Below are 16,583 nucleotides of genomic sequence, written 5' to 3' on the forward strand. Positions count from 1 at the left end.
GCCAGTCACAGTTTCAGGGTTTCATGCAAACAGAATCTAGGATTTTGGATCTAGGATTTTGCAGAAATTAAGTTTCAGATCATGTGTTCAAAGCTATATATTAGATATATTATTTATTGATCTAAAACACATAAAAACACATGCATAATCAGATTCAAAACATGTATTACGTACAAATTTTCGTTCATGGTTCTTCTTCATGCGAAACATCACAATCGGTATCCCTATACGTCATAAGAGAACTCGTCGAATGGGCAAGAGAGGGATTTTAATCTCTTCTTTTTCTTATGATCGAACGGTCATGGTGTTTCTCAATCCGAATACTAAGCTACTACGAGATCCAATCTAACATATCATATATGTAAAGACTAAATTTCAGATCTAATTATCTTTCACATATTATGTATATGAACTATAATTCAGATCTATGCATGCAATCATATATCGCATATATGAAATAATTTTAGCAACCATACTAGATCCAAATTAAACCCTAATTAACGTATTCAGATCTGAAACTAATTTCAGATCTGAATCACTCATGATTTATTTCAGATCTGAAATAATTTCAAATCCGAAACAATCCTGTAATCACATTACATTATGTAGAAATTTTCAGATCTACCATTAATTAATGTTCTATATCGTTCTCAAACAACAATTTGTCAGAACGATGTCAATGATTCATCAATCTTTAGATTTGATTTCAGCAAATCAGATTTCAAATTTGAATGGTTTCATGTTCGTATCAAAATCTGGCTTTGATACCATTATTAGAAAGCGGTGGTTTCATACGTGTAGTTTAAAAATTTTTCATAAAACAGTTTTATGTGCAGTGGAAGTAAATTAAATTAAAATTTTTTAATTTAAATTACGTATCAGATCGGATCTGAAAACCACGCTTGGGATCTTGATACGAACATGTCACCATGAGTTTGAAATATGAAATCAAAACAAAAGATTAGTAAAGTAAATCCGGGGATCTGATCTCCATATTTTTGGATCTTGCGGATGTCCAAGGTTCGAGTTGTAGCTGCGTAAGCGTCTGATCTCTGCTGGTATTCATACAGAAATGTCTGATTGGAGCATCGAGACCATTGGTGTGCTAGCACTTTGCAGGTCTCGCTTCTCAGCTTTGGATTTGGATCCTCTTCTAGAACTCGAAGAAGATGAAGGCTGCGCGAACCTTTTCGCGCAGATCTGACGGGATCTGAACTTGACCACCAAGAAGAGGAAGAAAACACCTTTTCTTCTCTTTCTTTCTCTCTATTCTCTCTCTAGATCTGATCTGATTAGATCATAGACGTGGAGGTGTAGGAACAAGGGAGGGAGTGGAGGAGGAGCGGCAAAGAAGAGATCACATATCTCATCCTCACGTGCACCTTTTTCACATCCTTTTATTTTGTCGCACCAAATAAAAGTCATCTCCCAATTCCAATGCCCAAACCCAGGTAAGATCTTATCTCATCTAATGAGAATATGGGGCATGGAAATTTTTGCAGCGGAAAGAAGTAACACATGGAAGGAACTTGGAAAATACCTTACACACAAAAGCACTGCACGCCCTTCTTTCCTACCTTGTTTTGTCGCACCAAAGGACCCTCTTCCATGTCAAAAACTAACTCCAATCTAATAAGATCTGATCCCTAACTAATTTAAATTCAAATTAGGAAACAAATCTTAATCAAGGAGTCCTAGAGAGGTGGGGCGCCAACTATTGGTGCCCCTTCTCCTTTCACGCGCACGCCAATAAAATCAGCTAGAAAACAATCACCCCATCTGATTTCTGGTTGGCCAAATGGAGAGAGAAGCCTAAAGAATCTGGACTCTAAGGGTTAGGGTCAATCTGGTTCAAACTGGATCCAAATCGAGTTCAAATCGAGTTCGAATCGAATCGAATTCAAAAGGCTGTCAAACCTGATCCAATCAGGATTGAAATTTAAATTTGATTTGGATAATTGAATCCAATTAGCATTAAATTAAATCAAGTCTAATTAAATTAAGTCTGATTTAAATTAATTAGGATTTGATCCATAATTTAATCTGTCCTAATTAAATTACAACATTTGTAATTAAGTCTCTGTGCTAACAATTAGTAGTTGCTACATCTGTAACACTTACAAATTAGCAGTTTTCAAAATTCAAACCATCAATCCAATTAATAATTTGAATATGATCCGAATTGTTGATTAGGTCATGTTCCTTTTGTGTGTGACTCTTCAGGTTCTATTCTGTCCAGTAGTGAGACATACCATGATCTCCATCACATTATCATTGAAACTTTTTACGATGGGTTGGAACGATTCTAACTTACCCCAACAAGGATCGTTGATCCGAAAATGATCTTAGAGAGTTCTCACGATCCATTAGTGACGCCTAGCAGCATGTAGTGGCAATCCAGTAGAACAGAAGAATGAATCCCTAGGTGTAGTTATCGTGTGATACAGTCCCTCTATCATGAGTCCTGACTAGACGGAGGTCATGGAGAACTTGTCAAACTCCATCGTCAGTCTTATGCTAGATTGACTCAACTCGAGTTCATCTGTGAATCTCGTTAAAATTTTTTTTCAGCATTCACACTTGCTCTAGCTAGAGACTTCCTGAATTCAGTCTTGCGAATCGCGTAGGACTATTTTTTTCTATCAAGGTCGATAGATTCCATCTAGATGCATCCTACTCCAAATAGCGAACTTGAACCTACAATAGCTAACATACACAGCAAGGATCCGAATGACTAGGGACCAAAGGAACATGCAATCAAACTAAGTAGCCTCGCTACGAATGGTCAACATACCGTAGGTCAAAGGATCAGTCACACCACTGCAGCATTGAGAAAATCACTGACGAGTGAGTAGACATCCAAGTGATTTCTTATGTTGGTCACGCTCAGTACAAGTTATTTTCTAACAACCACCTGCACTCTCATCCTAGTGTCTCTATACTGCAGACTTGACTCATCTATTTAGAAGAGAGGTGATCCATGCACCAATCTAAATGGATTGATCACTGTCCTCCGTAACGTTCATATGATCAGGAGTATTTAGAAATTAACCACTAATGATGTATATCTCAAATTCTCAACACTTTGAGAATATAAAAAATCATCTTTATTAATTTTTAGGACAAATCATGGACGCATACAATATGATTGGTAATAAAAAATTGTCCGACAAATAAAAAAAAATGCCCTAGAGAAAGGTATGCATCAGCTACGATTGGCTTATAGGGCATACATCTAACAAAGCATTGATTCTTCGAACTTGAGGACGAGTTCTTTCCAACCTGAGGAGTATGACGCAAATATTGTAGTTGGTAAATCCCTTGATTCAAAAGGTCGGGCCTGAAAGAGGAAGAAATCGAGCTGATTGTACCTGATCTTGTTGATTTTGATACTGTTGTGCTAGAACGGTCATAACTTTTTCATCCGGTGTTAAAATCGCTATTATGACCCCAATTCGGAAAGCTCTTTTCGTACTCTACGAGTTTGGCTGCTTTGCCACCACTCTCAATTTTGGAGTCTAATTTAATTGTTTGACAAGTCAACAAAAGCCCGAAAGAATCCTAATCGAATTGGAAGTCTTAGTTGTAGTCTTATTTCTTTTCCTATTTTGTTTCAGATTTCTTTTGCTGTTAAGTTAGGACTTTTACTCTATAAATATGACCTTTTTGGCCATCGTTGTAATTGGTTTAGTTTATTTCGTGATTATTGAATCAAAACTTCAGATAAGAGAGTTTCTTCTTCTTTTGCTATTTTCTCTTTTCATGCGTCTTCTTTCTCTTTCCATCGAAATACGGCCTAAGTTGCATCATTTAGATTGTGAATTTTAGAGCAGCGGTAACAATCTACCCAGGATCCATGTGAATCTATATGCTTAAATTTAAATTTTTCAGATCAATCTTGCTAGTGATTGATAAGAGAGGAATGATTAACATAGCACAAATGAATCCTCAAACCTCAGCTAAAAGGGAGCAGAAGCAAAAAGGAAGAAAAGAAGGGACAGAAGAAGAAATAATTAAGAATTTTTATTAAACTTATCAGAATAACATTTGCTTCTTCTTTCTGTAGCCTAAAGTTGACCCCAAGCACTAGTCAATGGTCAATCTGATAACACCAGTATTGAGGGGCTGTGCTTCAATTATAAGACAGGTCAGCAAGATAAAGGGGAGGAATAGGGGTTTTTGGTAGCCCTGGCAGCCGGCATTAAAATTTCGATATGTACCTGAGAATTAAATTTTTTCTCCGTAGACCAACTTGAAGGTTGTTCTGTTCCTGTGAATCTTTTTTCACTGCAGGAGTATGGCCCTTCCATTTGAGATTTCATTTATGTGCGGAAAAGGGTGAAGAAGTAATACTTTAGGGGCAATTCTGTTGTTTTTTCTAGTTCTTTTAGCCCTTACTATCTTTAGTTACTTTAGAAATAGATTTTGGCAAGGTTGTTAAACTGCAGCATGTGACTGTAACAGATCACTGGTCAGTATGGCATATACTATGTAGGCTCCATACTAATGCTGGGTTTTTCCTGCATGGCTGGTGACCTGTATGGACATGGATTGGTGATTGGCAGGTCTTGGATGATGGTATTTGAATTGCTGGATTTACTGGTTTCTTTTTGGGCATGAGGTTGGCATGGATAATGTCGAGGCTAGTTAGTCACTCTAGATCTCTTATTAGTTGTGCTGGTGTTTCTCCATCAAACACTTGTGACAAATCATGCCTTTTGAGTGTGTGATTCTGAAGGTCTTTCTCGTCGCATATGGGTACTTGATCTTGCCTTGGTTATACATATGCATATTGTTTAGACCTTTTTTTTTAAGTTATGCGATTATTTGGCTGTAAAATTTCATGCATCATGGATCTTTTAACATTTTGTCATAAGTAGCATAATTGACAAAATTAGTACTAGGGCAAAGAAAGTTAACTTTAGGAGATTGGCTGTGATAGTAATGTTCTTGTATGTAATGGTATATCTGTTATTCTCCACCAACTGTATGATGTGAGTCATAATATACTCTGTTTTATTATGGATTATAGAAGACCCTGTCCTTCTTGCATCCTATTTTCATATGATATATTTTGAGAACTAATATTTCTCTTGGTGTTTGCATGAGGAGGTTATTATTATAGTAAACAGTTGTTTTAAGTTTCATTCGCTTTGCTAACAAAACTTTTTTTTTTTGAAACAGTTGATGGATATTAATGAAAGTCCTATTTATGTCCTTCTGAATCCTTTGATCAACCATGCTCAAAAGGACCTTCCAGTAACCATCTTTGAAAGTGGTGTGTGATCTTGCCCTAGAACCTTCTTTTGTTTTCCTCTTATTCTCATTTACAGTATGTGATGCTTCATGCTTTGTACAGTGAAGACTCAAATCTCACGATCTGTTTCTTGTTTTCTTCCCTGAAAGAAAACACAGAGGCATAATTTGTTAAAAATCACTGTGAAGTTATCTGTGAGTATGTGTGTCTGTCTCTTTTGTTACTTCAAATAAGTTCTTAAATCGTGCCAATTTCATGCACTTTCATCCTTGCCAGTTGCAACATCAGTGGCCTTTTGTCCCCCCACCCCTTCTGCATCTCTCTCTCTCTCTCTCTTTTTGTGTGTGTGCGTGTGTGTGGTGGGGTGGGGCCGGGGCGGGGAGAGGTCAGAGGCTTATACTGTCAATTCTTACTGCGTAACATCACTCGTGGGCACCTTTATGTAAAGTTCTTCTCATTTTGAAGTGTCCAAAAATTGCTAGGGAAGATGCCTTGAAAAAAACCTCTCTATTTACACTTCTATGGTATGTAAGGAGTTGTGGGTCAGACACGCAGAATGTGGTTTGGAAAAGTTGGTTTTGTCATGACACAGATTATGAAGAGCAGGGTTCGCCGTCCCGGGCCGAACCGTCCGGTACGAGGCATATCGAGCCGGACTGGTACATTACCGGTTCGGTTTGGATCTTTTTTTCGAAAAACTCCCCGAACCGCATCGAACCGCTCGGTTCGGTCCGGTTCGTGTCCATACCGCCCAAAACTGGACGGTATGGATCGGTTCGGTACCGGTTCGGCGTGAACCGAACCGTGCCGACATCCCCACATGCAAAAAGTGGGGAGGGGGGAGGGGTGGGGTCGGAGAGCTTTTAAATGATTGAGAGGTGTTAGAGTTCTCTGAGAAGTCTCAGAGAACTCCCGAAGCATATGAAGGTCTCAACGAAATCGTTGAGACCTCTGAAAAATTAGAAAAAAAAAAAAAAACTCCGTCAAATTGTAGGAGTGGTTCGAGGAGAGGCTGATCTTTGGCCGGAGGTAAGATAATATGTTATTTTTTAGTAAATATATTTTTTTTATTTTTGTTGTTAAAAATAGGATTAGAATGAGAAAGAATGAAAATAAGAGAAAATCATGCCAAAATCTTATGATTTTGGTATGATTTAATTATATGTGATATTCGATTCACCGGTGATTTTGGTATTATATGATTTAATTATATAATTTAATTATATATGATTTTGATATGATTTTGGTATGATTTAATCATACCACAGGGTGATATTCGATTCACCGGTGAATCTCAGTTTACGCATGTCACACAGGATAGGGATCATAGTGGACGAGTCGGTAGAGATCGTGGGAAGCCGATTTCATATAGACGACGGGCTCCTAGAGGTCGTTCAGCACATGATGCAGTTGCGGACAATCTTGCACGTGGAGTAGGGTTCATGGATGTATCTGGATCATCCTCTCATTATGGATCCTATTATCCACAGCCACCTTATGATCCATATGTATATGGTGCATCCGAGGCATCTTCTAGTGGTTACTATCCTATGCAGTCTGGAACATCTTACGGATCAGATTTTGCTACTGGCATATTTGGATGGACTCCACAACCGTACCATTATCTTGAGGATACTTCTCAGAGTCAGAAATTTTAGCGAGAGGTCTGAGATGTCTTACAATCTAGAGAGGATGTCTTATGGGATGATGAATATTCGAGAGTACGGTGCAGCTTGGCTAGAGGGTTGGATTGATATCCCTTCAGACTATGTTGATGATCCAGACATCTACGAGCGTCATAAACACTTGACAAGAAATTAAATGCAGAGTACATCTTAAGGTTCGTATATCAGTTATTGCGCTTTGTACTTAAATATTTTTATACATTTTAATACGTATTTTATATATTTTTTCTTTAGTTTTAAGATGACAGTTGAAATATAATGTAAATAATTATATATTTGAAATTTTGGATCAAGAGTCTTTGTACCGCAACCTAACTCCAAATTGAATCCAAATATGTCAATAATATGCAATATAATGCCATATTGAGGTTGTATTTATCAATTATTAACTTCAAAAATCAAAAAAAAAAATTAAAAATCAAAAAAAATATTATGTATCGGTATCGGCCGGTACGTCTAGGCGTACCATGTGTCGGTACGGTATGGTACCGATATCGTACCGTACCGATCCGGCACCGGCACGCCGTCTGGTATCGGTACAGCGAACCTTGATGAAGAGTATCAGTAAGATGCATTTCTTACACTCCTGCACTTGTTGAATGTAACCTCCCACCTTAAAAACAAGAGAGGAATTTTTTTGGAATTGCTTCGTGTTTATAAGTTGTGAAATTTTGTGTTATATCCTTGTTCCTCTTTTCGGCCATATGGCTGAAACCATTGATGGTCCCTCTATCTGCCAATTTTCATGCTTCTGCACGTATGGTTAATCTGTGAGTAGAGTGAAGGATTAGAGAACTGGATGAAATAATAGTTATTCTTTGAGAGAAGCCCAACTTTTTTTAATGATGACTTCATGATTTTAGCCTTCAAAGCACTAGTTTACTAGTATTGGTAGATACAAAATAAAGCCTAAAGGGTGCCAAGGTCCACCTTCTAGATAAAAAATATGTTTTATTTTTAGATAAAAATAAAAACATGTTTTTTAAATTTTCTTTTTAAAAAAATCGACCTTTTCCATATCTCATGATAATTTTGGTGGTGGTTCAAATCCGATTTGTGAGCATATGGGCAATGAAGCAGTTCTAAGGCACTTCTTTGTTATTTAGTAAACAAACTGACTATCTCATATCGCTTGCCATGTATTCATTTCAGTCCAAATCTACTAAAGCCTTTAGTAGACTATGTGATCTCCAAAATAATAGAACCATGATAAGCCAACATATGATGCATGATAATCTGTGAAGATGTTTTATATAGCAACATAATTTATCCTTGTGATGGATGATCAGGTCTTTGTAGTGTTGGTGGTGATTTATGTGAAGGGGCTTGTTGAATTATCTCTGAATATGAGGACCAGGCCAATTTTGCAAAATGGTGTGAAAAATTTCTCTTACCGTAGATTCTGCAACACCCATCCACCTTTCAGGTTCATATTAGAGGGACCTGCCCGAATTTGATGCTAGGTGGTTGAACAAGATAAAAATTTGGTATTCTTTAAGGTTCAAGAGCATTTAAGTTAGTATACATGACAGCAGACCATGATTAAGAAACATTTGTCTTATGCTAGATGTTAATTCTTGCTGGACAAAATCATTCATGGTTTCAGCAATGGAATGAGGCACTCTAGAAAAGAGATTTAGAGGAGGAAACATCAATCTAGGTGTTAGTTTAGATGGAGCAATCGTAGGAATTAGCAGTTCCTAAGAAACGTGAAGAAACTAGGAAAATTTTTGTAAAAAACTTAAAGCCACAGGATAAAAATATAACTAAGCAGCAAAATTGGAAAGGAGATAAAAAAGTAAGTTCTATGGATTCATTATCATCATATAAACCTAGGACCCTTGGTTAAGTCATCATCACCAACAAGTATTGTGTGCGTATGGTTTTTTATACAGTACAACAACATTGTTAATCCGCAGTTCATGTAGCACATGTGGATGCAGCTGGGTGATTGCACTGCATCAAAACTGGTTGCATGGTGATTGCCAGTTGCTTGCATAATGCCCAACTGGCTTGTGTTTTGGCCCAAGAGCATATGGATTGTTATCAAGGGTGGCAAATGGGTCAAGGTGGGCCGGATGTGGGTTGAGTTGGATACTGGTTGGGTTGGATGCAAGTTGCATCAAATGTCTATCAACCCGAACCTGGTTTGTTTACTATCTAAACCAGAACCCAACATTTTTGTTAAACAATTAACCCCAACCAACTTGCATTACTTATTTAACAAACAGGACAGATTAGGTTAAATGTTTTTAATTTGGTTAAACAGGCCTTGAATGGGTTACACGAGTCTTAAATGGGTCAAATCACAACTTGGCACAACTATTAAATGGGTCAAAATTGGTTAAATGGGTCAAGATTCTAAACCTGAACCTGGCGTGCTTAATAAATGGGTTAGGTCGGGTCTGCTTGCTTACAGCTTGGTCCTGTTTATGCTTTATACCAAACTTGAACTTGATTGAATGGGGACCGTTGCAGGTCATGTTCGTGGGTCGGGTTAGTTGTAAATTGCCACCCTTGATCGACTGCTCGTGATTCGACAAGCTATGCCTCTTGCCCATGTGGGAAGGTTCGATGGCCAGTGGAAGGGGGCCGTGCCTAGAAACTTTCATTATATATGCATTTCTATAACCACACAAACTCTTCCATAGTTAACTCTTCTAAGAGAAAAAGTAGCTACCCAAGCTTATGTTTCTACAAATACAAAGTGCAAACCATCCTCTTATGTCAAAATTTGAGAAGAAAATCGAACCCAACCAACTTGCATTACTTATTTAACAAACAGGACAGATTAGGTTAAATGTTTTTAATTTGGTTAAACAGGCCTTGAATGGGTTACACGAGTCTTAAATGGGTCAAATCACAACTTGGCACAACTATTAAATGGGTCAAAATTGGTTAAATGGGTCAAGATTCTAAACCTGAACCTGGCGTGCTTAATAAATGGGTTAGGTCGGGTCTGCTTGCTTACAGCTTGGTCCTGTTTATGCTTTATACCAAACTTGAACTTGATTGAATGGGGACCGTTGCAGGTCATGTTCGTGGGTCGGGTTAGTTGTAAATTGCCACCCTTGATCGACTGCTCGTGATTCGACAAGCTATGCCTCTTGCCCATGTGGGAAGGTTCGATGGCCAGTGGAAGGGGGCCGTGCCTAGAAACTTTCATTATATATGCATTTCTATAACCACACAAACTCTTCCATAGTTAACTCTTCTAAGAGAAAAAAGTAGCTACCCAAGCTTATGTTTCTACAAATACAAAGTGCAAACCATCCTCTTATGTCAAAATTTGAGAAGAAAATCGAACCCCTGTTCCATTAATTTCCAAAAAATTGAAATACTCAATTTTTGATCCAAGATAACCAAAATTGCTGCTGCTTTAAATTTTAAAAATTAAAAACAAATTCTAATATGGAAAACTAAGCCAAATCCGTGCAGATTTAAATTCTATTGAGTCAATTGAAGGAACTCAGCTTACCATAGATACAGCCTCTCTTGAAACTTTTCTTTTTGTTTTTCACGCAATATACTTGCCTCCTTAGTATCCTTGCTTTGGTCGCACTTTATCATATCCAAATCCGTGCAGATTTAAATTCTATTGAGTCAATTGAAGGAACTCAGCTTACCATAGATACAGCCTCTCTTGAAACTTTTCTTTTTGTTTTTCACGCAATATACTTGCCTCCTTAGTATCCTTGCTTTGGTCGCACTTTATCATATCTGTCATTAAATGCCCGTCCATGTTAAATGAGCACAAAACAGAAGAACAGGGTTTTTTAATGGAGTGAAGGACTTTCTGTGCTTAAAATAAAAGATCTTTACTTTAAAAAAATTGAGTTGATAATACAAGAAATTAGTTTCACCTGTTTCATTTTCATTTAAAATACAAGATTTACGTCTAGATAAATGCATTTGTTGTTTGAGGAACTTTATATGTATGTTGAAGTCATAGGAAATTGCTACTTTACACACTACATGATTGGTGAGTAGGAACAAGCTTAGGGATTGAGTGACTAACAGAGTGTAACATGGACATCTAGTTTGCTTGACGGTGCTAGATTACATTAACAAAGCTGTATTGGTCTTTCTAGATTGTGATATTGGAGATTTTGGAGGATCTGTTGGTCTTGGAGATCTGAATGGTTGATGCATTCTAGTTCTTTTTTTTTTTTTTTTACCGTGTGCATTTTCTAACAAATACTTAATATGGATGTTGGATCAGAGATGAGAAGTTTTAATGTTGGTACTCTAATTAGGTCTGTTCAATTTCAGATCTAAAATCAGTAGTCCCTCCAATGCATTGCAGTTTTCCGAGGTCCATATTCTTAGAGATTTAGGGATCTATACTATAAATTTCAAGTCAATAGTACAATCCTAGTCAGCATGATAGTCTTCATTGGGCTATTGAAATAATGCTTCAATATATTTGCTGTTGCAACCCATGTTGTGTCATTTTTTAGTGATTTTCCTGTTTTACCATTCGTTTGGAACCATAATAACGTATGCAACCTTTTCCGCATAAGCTTATGAAGAACTATATATTTATTGATTCATAAGTTGTTTGATTCACTAGACCTTTTAAAAACCAATGATCCTTTTCATACTTAGGCTTTTTGTGTGAACTAACGTTTGCCTATGCTATTTCTTGAATGTTTTACAACCCTTGTATTTAAATGATAAGAGCACATTTCTGTTACTATATTTGCACAGTTTTTTTTACATATACCTTAGATCATGGTGCTATTCAATGCATATATCCAAGGTAACATATTCTTTCCTACCTAATGGAAGTGCATTTTAGATTTCTTCTGCAAAATCAAGTTGTAATTCCTTGTTTAAACTGAAGTTTGATACCACCTTGTTTCTCATAGTTTTCATGGCGTCTGGTAAATGAGCCTCTCCCCTGATGTTATCTAGGTTTGTAAATAACATATTCCATCTTCTTAATCTTGTAAATTGCATTAATGCATTGTGTTAGATGTGACTTATGCGGTTCACCGAACTTGTGCCAAAACCATTGATGAATTATTTGAGATTTCTTTTCCAAAATGATTATTTTTATGTCAGTGATTCAGAAGTGCCCTTCTGGATTTAAACCTCTTTCTCAGCAAGCATGCCACACATGGCTCAAGTTTTAACTCATACTACCTTATTTGACATCAGAAATCACCTTGCCCAGAAGATTCGAAGTGAAATCTCTTCATAAATCTGATGCAGATTAAACTTCTAAATAACAATTTTGAGGCCTATGACATACCTTAAAATATTGGCATGACAACTTGCTTAAAAAGAAGACCCTATAATTTAGCTCAAAACTACAACAAAGCAACTCAAACAGTATCTTGTTGAACTCAAACACGGACCTCTTATCAGAAATCCCTATGGTGGAAATATTGAAGCTACCATGGTTACCTTGATCTGTGACTGGAAAATGATCTTCCCATGATGAAACAGGTAGATTAAGTTCACATCTTGTTAGCAGGCCGCATCTTAACTGTGTTTTAAGTTAGTCCTTAGCTCCCTCAGTCTGGTTCGGTCAATCTATATGATTGAATCTTTAATTTAATCGTGTTCTATCATTTTAATTAGATGCACTGACCTGCATTTGTTCCACCTAATAAAGCTGATTTAGTTGCAGCAAGGGAATAATTAATATGATTTGGATTCTTTCTATTAAATTATCTTAGTTTCAACAGTATTTTATTCAGGAATTTAACTGACTATTGGCCTTCTATTCTGGAAATATGTCATTACTTTCAAGAGTTGCACGTCATCGATGGAATTCCTCAGCTCATATTTGTTAGATCAAACTACACCATCGAGGTTTGTCTTTTTCTTTCCATTCACTTACATTGCCATCTAGATGAGGCAGCAAACATGTTTTAAAATTGATATTTTCTCCAAAAATTAAGACAGTAGAGGCCGAGCGAATTTCAGTTGATCATGTAGCTCATCTTAAGCCATCTGATGGGGGCTCGGCTGCAACACAATGTGAGGTTTCTTTCTTTAACTGAATTTATTGTTTCATTTTATATTTTCTAGTCTTCTTCTTCTTTCGTACTTATAAATGTATTTTGTGAGCAGTGGCTGCCCATCTTACTGGCATGCATAGTGCCATCAAAATGCTAAATAGCAGAATTAGAGTTGTTCATCAGTATCTGCAAGCCATGCAGAGAGGTACATTTATATGACATAAAATCAGCTTACAGACTTATTTAATATTGCATTATTTTCAATTTCATTTTGTGACTTCTATGGACAATTTCCATTGGAGTAATGCTAGGGGGTGCCTGTTTCATGCACGTGAAAGGTCCTCCTGCCAAACATGGTAGGATGGGATTGGCGTGACTCATGGGAATTGGTGCAACACATGGGGGAGGGTGGTTTGAATATGGAGTTGCCAGGCCAGGTTTTAGTCAGCGCAAGGAACTCTTCATGTGCATTAGCGGGCACCTCAAAGCATTTTCCTTCTTATAATTCTTAGTGGAGATTCTTTATACCATGCTGCTTTGAGTTTACATCAACCTTTTCTTTTGTATCCTTTCCTTTGCAATCCTTTTTTACAAAATCTTTATGCTGAATGCTGTTTTTTTGCATTAAAGTGCATTTCCTGCCACCATATCCTGAATGGTAGAATCCCATATTATTTATTTTAGTAATGAATGGCTTTAGTGTGAAACATTGAAATCTTGCATCTTTGTAGCATGGGAAAAAAGATGGTAAACAATCTGAATTCCTCTTGCACTTCTTTCCACTTACTGTGCTGTAACTTTTAATTGTTGTTGATGGTGTGTTTCCTTGAATTTGCAGTAAATGCTCATAATTTTAAAACATGCAGGTGATATTCCTCTTGACAATTCATTGCTTAGACAAGTCTCGAGCCTTCTGAGAAGATTGCCTGCCATGGAATCAGAGAAGTTCCAAGATGATTTTCTGATGGTATGTATTGAACAGATTTGGGCGTGCCGACTTTGCTTTGTGCATTTGCTTGATTTGATGCATTAGACATTTAGACCTCTATTCCATTAAGCTGGGCTACCTTGGCATAAAGCCTACTGTATTTATATAACATCACGATCATGACAGGACTTCTGGTTTCAAGCAAGTCCATTTTTCCTTCCCAGATGCTATCTTCTAATTATCCATCAGTAATTCAATAACCATGTCAATTTTCCTCTACAGGAATTTAACGACACACTTCTCATGACCTACCTCGCGATGTTCACAAACTGTTCAAGGTATGCAAAAAGTCTCTTTTGCTTGCAAATAAAAAGAACAAGATTAAGAATTTACATAAATGAAAGGCATGAATTTTGAATCGGCCATTTGTAATGCAACTGTGTCGTCCATTCAGTTGGATCACGTAAATGAGAGGTGGAGAGAGTGGGAGGGCAAAGACAGCTATGTCATTTTGTATTTGTACCCAAAAAGGATGGTTGCACTAGATGATCCATTAAATAATAGCACAGAGAATCATGAAATGGGTACATGGCAGTTCTGCATCAACCTAATGACAGATTTGGTTGCAAGTAATGTGCATCCAAGTGGTCCCTTGAAATTTTGATCGCTGATTGCATCCTACAGTTAATAAGATGCTCGTTTATTTGCATACAAATTCTTTTTAAGAGGCCCATATAAGAACCAAAGTGACATTGTTTGCTTGCTTCTCTGCCATTGCCAGTAAAATTGATATATGTGTATATTTGTTGCAACGAAATATGAAAGCCTGTTGTCTTGTGAGATTTTATTCTTTTGCATTTGTTTGATAGACGTGGAAATTTATAGATCTGGGAGTGTTTATCAAGTTATTTCAGGCATGTGATAACAACTCTTTCTTGAACTTTGCAGTACCATGAATGAGCTGGTTGATAAATTCAACACAACCTATGACAGACACAGTAGAAGGGGAGGCCGGACTGCTTTCATATAGCTGGTGGTGCTTGTTTTACTGGCATTGTCTCAAAGTTTTTCCATCATTAGTTGGTTCTAGAGTTCAATATTCTTCTGAGTTATAGAAGGGTTGATCATATGCTGGTGCTGCAAACTTTTTGTAACGTAAACTTTCCCATTTTTGCTGTTGATGCCTCCAGATAGGAGGATCAAGTTTTTAACCTTGTTTTTGAAATTTGTTTGTGCGTAAAGATCTATCAGATGGTTCAGTTCATGCATTCTAAACTTAAGAATGTTTTGCAAACTCAAATTCCCTTTGTTCTTCTCGTAAGGTGGTGTTGAAGTTTCAAGAAATAAGAATGGAATTTGTCATGTGTTTGTTTATCTCCATCGCTCCTCATACATGCAATGTGTGTACCACGGACATCAAGTAATAATTTGCTATTTAACATTTTGGGATTGAGTATATATCGGAATGCTAGTAATAATGGGTAATGAACTTATTGGTCAAATCAACCAATAAATTCCGGTTAGGTTTAAAAGAGCTACCAAAATAATTGTGTAACGGGTCCCAAATGCCTATTACGGATTCTTGAAATTATGGAGGGTCACCAACTGTACCTGAAATGCCTGTTATCAATTTCAAAGTTTGGCGGAGAAACATCCAAAGTTTCAGAAATATTTTAAACATGTCTACCTTCCTCATAATCCATCAGAGGTGGCAGTCTGTATGGTTGTCAGATACCAATGTACGCTACTGCAGATTAAGATCATGCTGTTTTGCGTCCTAGAAGATCCATATTCAAAAGAGCTGTCGAAGGAAAAAAGAAAGAAAAGAAAAAAATTTTCATCGGACGTATGGCACTTAATAGCACATTCCTTCTGATTTCGAAGTTTCTTCTGAACTGCTGAAACTCATCTGATCAGACAGCTTCACCATTTAGGTTTTCAACTGAAAATTTCAACAAGGATCCTTTTATCAAGTACCGGATGGTGTTACGAAAACCTCTGACAGTTAGCAGTGCTGCAGTTTGGACGCTTACACCATGGCCACCGAGTAGGTCCAGTAGTATTGTTGTGGAAGTTTTCTTTTATAAGCAATGAGGTTGCCAGTGACTTGCAAACCTCTGGGATGCCAAGATGCTTCCAGCGTGGGTCATGGGTACCATTCTTCTATTCAGTCTCGCTCAGACCAGTAGCATATTTATACCTTTGCAATGAGGGCACCAACTGGAATAGCATTTATTTTGAAATGCAATCCAAAGTCTAGTGTTCACAATTGTTGTCACCTATGATTTATGATATTGTAGTGCAACATGAACCACCACCGGCTGAACCTGCTTATGTGCAATTTGAGTGACGAATGCTGAACCTGTTTGAGCTATTGCTTTGCGGAGTAAATTATCAGAACAAAGAAGATACGAGGCCTAGTAAGCAGTATCACCTTCCATAGCTCATACGGTCAATAGCTATTACATGATCTACTTGGCCTGCTGCTCTTGTCAATAAACCCACGCCATGCTCATTAATGACTCCTTTCAGTAGCAATAACTTTGATCATAATTAGGCTAGAACAGCTTCCCTTAGCTGAAGTTCTTCCGTCTAAATTTAAATTTTTTCTTGTGTTCTAAATTTTTTTTTATACTAGATGAATGTTATTGTTCTAGAGATGTGGGTGAAATTTAATCATATACTGACCTTTTTATCCAGAGAGTACCCTGTGCCACATCAAATAATCTATAAATTGTATA

General features: G+C 37.1%; 1 protein-coding gene across 1 annotated transcript in view; it reads left to right on the forward strand.

Annotated features, from left to right (window-relative positions):
- Window positions 1-15,216, forward strand: part of LOC105050024 (COP9 signalosome complex subunit 6) — a 28,144-nt gene extending 12,928 nt beyond the window's left edge. Inside the window, exons 3-9 of the mRNA XM_010929865.2 lie at window positions 5,185-5,278; window positions 12,704-12,765; window positions 12,855-12,933; window positions 13,027-13,119; window positions 13,781-13,881; window positions 14,125-14,180; window positions 14,791-15,216. Coding sequence (XP_010928167.1) covers window positions 5,185-5,278; window positions 12,704-12,765; window positions 12,855-12,933; window positions 13,027-13,119; window positions 13,781-13,881; window positions 14,125-14,180; window positions 14,791-14,872 — 567 coding nt within the window. The 3' untranslated portion in view covers window positions 14,873-15,216. The remainder of the gene's footprint in view (window positions 1-5,184; window positions 5,279-12,703; window positions 12,766-12,854; window positions 12,934-13,026; window positions 13,120-13,780; window positions 13,882-14,124; window positions 14,181-14,790) is intronic.
- The last annotated feature ends 1,367 nt before the right edge of the window (window positions 15,217-16,583 follow it).

Source organism: Elaeis guineensis, chromosome 8, assembly GCF_000442705.2.
Source record: "Elaeis guineensis isolate ETL-2024a chromosome 8, EG11, whole genome shotgun sequence".
NCBI classification, from domain to species: Eukaryota; Viridiplantae; Streptophyta; class Magnoliopsida; order Arecales; family Arecaceae; genus Elaeis; species Elaeis guineensis.